The sequence below is a fragment of the Anneissia japonica genome, unplaced genomic scaffold, assembly GCF_011630105.1.
Source record: "Anneissia japonica isolate Jap-2015-1 unplaced genomic scaffold, ASM1163010v1 scaffold3678_len381626_cov175, whole genome shotgun sequence".
Lineage (NCBI taxonomy): Eukaryota > Metazoa > Echinodermata > Crinoidea > Comatulida > Comatulidae > Anneissia > Anneissia japonica.
In genome coordinates this window covers 12,952-19,882 of record NW_022753973.1, presented here as the reverse complement: position 1 = coordinate 19,882, position 6,931 = coordinate 12,952, and the positions used below count along the sequence as shown (strand labels likewise).

Below are 6,931 nucleotides of genomic sequence, written 5' to 3'. Positions count from 1 at the left end.
GCTTTTACAGTATTTACTACTGTACTGAGCTTACTACTTGCTGAGATGAGTGAATGAACTTGGACAACACAAGTAAATGAAAAGAGTGAATAAGCTACTGAATTTGGTTGCAATATAAAACTAATTTCAATTGTGGTAATCAATATACATAAAATTACACTTATAACATTTTCACCATTCCGTGCCTACTCCGTACTGTACCATTCTACGCATTTGGGGACTCAGTGAACGGCTAGCATTAGCCTAGCTATTGATTAACTTTTGACCTTTAATTTCAAATCGGTTAGAAAATAATTATTTTACTAGTGGTGATCTTAAATTTGACAATGCAGCACAAACAATGATGATGTCATCAATCAAGGGAACCATGCTTATTGGTAGTGTATGTTGTAGGATGGCAAACCACTTCATTCTGCCAATTGCACGTTCTACATGGATACGTGCATTAGCAATTTTTTTTTGTTTTAGCCACTTCAGCTGGAGTGTGCTGTTCTTTTCCTTTACTTGGTGGAGGAATTTCTAAACTTGCGTACCTAAGCAACAGATCTTCTTTGATAGTAAAACCTCTGTCAGCCAGAATTACATCCCCAGGATCCACTAAATTAAGAAAGCCTGATTCTCTTGTAATATGCACATCGGAAGTTCTACCTCCCCATGCTTTTGACAAAAAAGAAATCATCCCATTCGTTGCAATTGCAACTAGAAATTTGACTGTGTTGTGTTTTTTATAATCAGACCAAGTAGCTGCCTGATTCAATAAATTCCTTGGTCGTTCGATGAAAACTTCTGTACAGTCTAATGTACATCGAAGATTTCTGTACTTATATTTAAGTGACTTTGGAATGGTAGACATAACTGATTGTTTATCGGGCCAAAATATGAGGTTTCCTAATTCCTTAGCTAAAAATTTTATCCATGTATTGAATATACGTGAAGCAGTCCCTGCTGACACATTAAATAGACCTCCAAGAAACGTAAGGGTTAGTGCCAACCTTATTTTTAGCAATACTAAAATAAATTCATCTTTCGTATTCAGAACTCTGCATGGTCCTCGTTTTTTGGGTGTCACGTCTGTTTTCACCCTTGCACCACGCCAGTAAGACATTTTTTTCACTTTTGGCTGTAAATGTGAGTGCAAACACTCAAACTTAGCTTTACTCTCAATTCCAGTATATTGTTTTACTGTCTATCAGACTTTAGTACAACCTTAGCCATATCAAAATGTTTTCTATGGATTTTGTTTGCTTTATTTGTAAGTTTTTTAACCTTTGATTGCAGTTCTTCAATAACAAGTTCCTTCTCTGAACAGCTTAAACAGGAAGTTTGAGCAGTAGCATATGTCTGCTGCATGTAGTCATGATCCTGGAGGCAAAATGTACTCGCACTAGATTCAATTGGAATTTCAACTTCTACAGTTTGTTGCCTATCAATGGGTTCCTCTTCAACACATCCTGTTGTATTAATAATACTGCTAGCTAGTTCTTTCTTTCTTTTTTTCACCTTTCCCATCACCTCTGAATATGGCGGTCTCACTTTAGGAGGGTTCCTTGGGCGCTTTGTAGCATGATCATAACCCATATTTTCAGTTGGATCAGGCCAGGCGGCAGTTGGCTCCCCATTTTTGAAATGAACAGAACATACTCTGTCTTGGTAAGAGGCTGTCCAATTTTTACCGGATTTTGTCTTTCTGTTAACAAGTTTATTCCACCGGTTACGCCCTTCTGGATTTTTTTTTTCTGAAGGAAATGGAAACAGTATAAATGGAGGCTTGCAAACACAACCTCCCAATCTCACACCATGTATTTTGCACAAACCTGCATACCAATCATCCAACTTGAATGTACTGTTGGAACATCCACATATGGCACACATTCTTCCCATAATTTCAATCAAGTAACTCAGCTGTATTTTTTCTGTACCTAAATTAATATTCAAAAAGAAAAAAAAAATTACAGTACTATACTAGAAATTTTTTTTTACTCAAACAAAAAAGTAATCCATTTTTTATCAAACAGACATGAGCTGCATTTGTCGTACTGTACTAACTATAAGAAACGAAGAATTCGATCAGAGATGGCCCTAAATCTCACATTGTCAGCAGACTCTGCCTATGTATGCCTAGAAAATTATTGGCTAGGCCTACTAGCCTAGGCCTAGCCTTCCTTTTTACTTCGGCCTAGCAAATCATCATTGTTTCAGGTTGTGGTTCGATCCTCTGTAGAATCAGGGCTAGGCTGTATACATACTTACGAATAACAATTTAAAATAATAAATGTTATGCTAACAGTATGTCTAATTTTCATGCCACTATTCGAATCTAAAAACCGACCATAATCTCCGCCGCCGATCACCACACAACACGAACGGACATCGTCCGTAGGCCTAGGCCAAATTTTCGCCATCAAATTTGACGTAATTTTAATTAAAAATCGGAGTACAATTTCCTACAATCAAAATATCATGAATTTATATTACCTACATCAGAATAACAACACCACTTGATAAGTTTAAAGTATATTATTATCACGATTCGTTGCGTTATTATTTCGTATTGTTGTGTGTAGCAAGCAGCTATGAAAGGTTGAAACTCGCCGATTGTATCACAAATAACCTTTCCCGGAAGGTCAAGCGATGATTTCACACATGCGCATAACGTAACTATGAACTGGCTTATACTCACTTTGTAGACAAGCAGGAATGGAATGTGGCTACCAAGTATCATAAATGTGACCACCCTGAACAGACAGAGGAACGTACAGTAAAACAGCATGGTTTAAACCTGGGTCTGCTTCACATAAAGCAGTTCAGGGTATTGTCACTAATAAGCTACTCCTCCGAGACATGGAAAAGGTAATTTTTAAAATGATATTTCATTTTTTTGTTTTGTTATTGTTACCATTGAGGTACAAGGAAAATTATCAATGACCCTGAGATTTCAAGTTGCCAAGTTATTCTACATTCCTTGTTTTGACCTTCAGATCACAGAATTTTGTCACAACGTCCTTCTAAAAAATGTTCCAAAAAGAATTGCTTTTCTTTACGAAGGTACAGTTGCCAAGACACTTTTAGCAGCATTGGATAACAACTCAAATGTAGGCCGCAAACAGGCAACCACTATTAGTGGCGAAAAAAGGTGGAAACTACAGTGGTCCAAAGCAAGCCATCAATTTGTAGTTAAAAAAATCAATGATCCAAAGGAATTTACATTTCGGACAGACCCGTTGAATGCTACTTTGGACATGCATAAAAGTGGTAAGTTGCAGTGGCCAAGTATTGCCTCAATAAAAATGTAACATTCAATTTTGAAAATCTATGTGAATATAAACAGGTAGCTAAAATTGATTTTAATATTTTACATAATTCTATAAGCATACATGGAAAGTCGGAATCCTGTTTATTGACGGCAGATTCCTTATTAAAATGTACAGTATTACTTTTAAGCTGATAACTGACAAATAAGGTGCTTTAAATACGAAATTAAATTAAATTATTTAACCTATGACAGAGAGTGCATCGCTTGAAAATAGTTTGGCAGGGTAGTAACCACTTTGTATTAATCAGTTATTGTTGAAATATGCGTTTATTTATATAATAGGCACAAACCGATACTGTTAATAGCATATGACAAACTCAGAGAATGTATAACCTATTCCTGTGAGATATATCGGTGTAATAAAATAATTATTGTTTGATATTTACTATCTGAAACCTAAATCACATAACACCAAATTCAATAATGTTTCATCTGGCCTTGTCCCAAAATCCGAAAGCAATTATGCTGATTGGCAAGTGTTTAGTTTGGGGTTTGTTTTTGAGCAAGGATGTATGGCTGTCTTGTGTCAAACTAGAGAATGTATTTGTTTCTGGCATGGAGGTACAATACATTTTGTAGATACAGTACAGTAGGGTCTGTGGTTTTACCTTCGTTAAATTAGTATCCAGTTAATTAAGAAAATGAAAATATGAAAATATGCAATATAAAAATTGACTTGAGAACTATTTCGCTGCTGATATAAATACCTACAATTGGCTATGGGCAATTCCATAAAATGGAAACTATTTTGTAAAAATTTAATACGCGTCAAATGTGTGTATTATTAGTATAATTTCAAAGGTTATATAATGTAGTATCATAAAAAAAATTTAAAAAAATATATTAATATTCTGCGATTTGAAATATAATTACATTTAAACATGATAATATAAATTGTTTAATATTTACCAATAAATTTAATCAAGGCTTAATATATGAATTTCCTACATTAAAATAATATTATTTTATTTTTTTTTAATATACAATATAAAAATAGATATATATTCCTATATATGAAAAAAAAATTTGTTTCTTATTAATTATATATTTTTTTAATTTATTTTATGTGAATTAATATATTTTGTACGTCCGACACAAAAATATTACATTATTTTATGTCCACTCTAAACCAAATACAAAGGAATTTCCAAATTTATGTTTTAAAGGTAATTGAGTATATTAAGTACATATATTATAATTGTGCTTTCTAATTCATTATACTAATTAAGAAAACCTGGTGTCGGACGTACATTTTATACGTACGTCCGACACACAATAGTACTGTATTCATAATACACAAAAAATGGTCAGATATTTGACAACTAAACCTAGACCCTGTCTCTTATACACATCTAGATGTGTATAAGAGACAGGCACATTATATGCTTATGTCATTACGAGAGGCATATGATGCGTACTGTTCAGATAATGGGAAGGTACTAGGCTTCAGCAAGTTCTGTGAGCTCAGGCCAAAATACATAAAGCTGTTTGACAAGATACCGCATAACGTATGTGTTAAAGATGGAGATCAGTTTGAGTTGACCTTTCTCAGGTTTGTTCATTACACAGTATTGCGTTTAACAATTGTAAAAATAACTATATATAATTGCAATATATATGTAATAATAATATTAATAATAATAATGAAAGTTATAGTAATATTATTAGTATTATAGTAGCACTACTATAATAATAATGATTTCGTTTGTCACAGTGCTTTACCAGGAAGCTCAAAGAAATTGCAGAAGTTCTGTGAAATTGCGGACAAGGGTGTCTGTATATTATGTGCGACGAACAATACAATACCGACGATATCCTTGAGAAGGTACAATTAATAAGGGGTTGATACTACAGTAGTATGTATCCCTCACAGTAAACATTAGTTAATCCATCCTATTTTATTTATGAGAATCATACCTACAACTAGTGTCGGGTCTAGGATTTCTTGTTAACGTGGGTGTTTTAAATGCATACTGTAGTCTACAGTATTTGATGTTCACTTTTATCTCTATTAATTTGCAGGAGTCAGTGGATCAGGGCCACCCCAAAAGATCACGGCAATTGGAACAAGTTGGAGTTATGATTATTACTTACGTATCCTTGATTAGTGTATAGATATACCCGTTCTTTTATTTGCCACTCTTATTTTACTCATTAGAGAAAATGATTGGTTTGTAAGGCTCTAAATACCAGAGAGGGGTGGGGGTGAATGGCACACAGTGGCTGGCTCCTCATTTAGTTATGCGTACACAATTTTTATTTCAGTCTGATTCAAGTGATGATGATTTGCCAGAAGTCATTATATCTGCTACCTCTACTTTGAACTCTGGTAGTTTAAACTCAACTGGAATCCCAACAGCAGTTGGCACCCCATCTACCCGTGTATCTAGATCCTTTGGTATCTCCGACTCAGTTATAGTTCCTTAGGATGAAAGGTGACCCTAATTTTTATAACTTATTCTTAAAGCACATGAGTTGTAGATATGATTTTATGCATCAAAATGGCTGATCAGACATTGTGACGTCATCACATTGCCATCTGAAATAAAAAAAACTGAATCGTTTTCTATGACGTCATTTGTTAAAATACTCATTTGAGCTCATCTCACTTATTTTTAACCTACGGTTACTGAATGTTTTCATAAGAAAATAGAATATGTACAATATTTAATGGCGTATTTCTCTTTTAAGGTTTCCTTTGGAAATAATAACAGAATTGGGTGCCTCACTTTATGTTCCAGAAGACGTTCCATTCGATTCTTCTCTACAGTTACCAGCCAAAATACAATACATTCTCTCAGATGAAGTACTCCAGAAGATTACAATCATCTAGTTACAGAAAATAACAAAATGAAATGAAATGAGACTTGTTTTCAATGTTTCATTAAATATATCCGAAATCACAATCGTACTAGCACTTATTTTTTGTGATGGTTTTTAGTGGTGATCGTCATTATAACACTTACAATTATCAACAAACCAACCATAAACGTAATGTGCGATATAAGATCAGTAACAATACACACTATTTTTCATATAATTCATAGTACATTAAAATAAAGGGACTGCAACATGGCACCAGCCATAGTATAGTTTTCCTCGACCTGGATAGTGATACATTGGCCTGCCAAGTTGATATTTTCCATTTTTGCTACAATTACTAGTTTATCAGTGCAGTGCTTTGATTTTGCAATTGGTGATGTCTGGTACATGCACACCTGCCCTACTATTAGGGACTTTACGCAACAGGACGGGAAGACGGGTGGACGGTGGTTTTGGTTTTGTGCTCACCGGAGCATGAAAACATAAACAGACGACAGTAAACAATTTGTCACTTGCGCATCGTCGACGACAACACAGAAGACATGATGGCCTCTTTATGCGAAGCAAGAGAGGCAATATTTTTTGCCTATGATGGAGGTTTGATCGACGAAGAGGAGTTCATCTTACTATATGAATTTAATCAATCAAATAATTTAGATTTACCATATATTAATTATGATGCAATTGATTTAAATTTTTGTACTGAAGATGAATGCAAGGCGTATTTCAGGTAGGTATACCGGTACTGTGGTAGCAGTAGCCTAGCCTACGGCCTAGGCCAGGCTTAAAATAATC

At 34.4% G+C, this 6,931-nt stretch overlaps 2 protein-coding genes across 4 annotated transcripts; both read right to left on the bottom strand.

The window, feature by feature from the left end:
* Positions 1–311: 311 nt before the first annotated feature.
* On the bottom strand, positions 312–1,105 carry LOC117122979. Its single transcript, XM_033268761.1, has one exon. The coding sequence runs from the start codon at positions 1,103–1,105 to the stop codon at positions 446–448; it is 660 nt and encodes a 219-aa protein (XP_033124652.1). The 3' UTR covers positions 312–445.
* On the bottom strand, positions 1,086–3,342 carry LOC117122991. 3 transcript variants are annotated; one of them, XM_033268778.1, is made up of 2 exons: positions 2,681–3,342; positions 1,086–1,919 (listed from the first exon to the last, which is right to left on the bottom strand). In XM_033268778.1, exon 2 carries the CDS (start codon positions 1,879–1,881, stop codon positions 1,180–1,182), a length of 702 nt encoding a protein of 233 aa, XP_033124669.1. In that variant the 5' UTR covers positions 1,882–1,919; positions 2,681–3,342; the 3' UTR covers positions 1,086–1,179. The 3 variants fall into 3 exon arrangements, with proteins under 3 accessions (XP_033124669.1, XP_033124668.1, XP_033124666.1); XM_033268777.1 differs by lacking the exon at positions 2,681–3,342 and adding an exon at positions 2,480–2,593; XM_033268775.1 differs by lacking the exon at positions 2,681–3,342 and adding an exon at positions 2,476–2,592.
* Positions 3,343–6,931: the final 3,589 nt, after the last annotated feature.

What these genes read in the sequence shown, in the direction of transcription:
- LOC117122979 (XM_033268761.1), bottom strand. Translation starts at nt 1,105, where the DNA reads ATGTCTTACTGGCGTGGTGCAAGGGTGAAAACAGACGTGACACCCAAA.
- LOC117122991 (XM_033268778.1), bottom strand. Translation starts at nt 1,881, where the DNA reads ATGGGAAGAATGTGTGCCATATGTGGATGTTCCAACAGTACATTCAAG.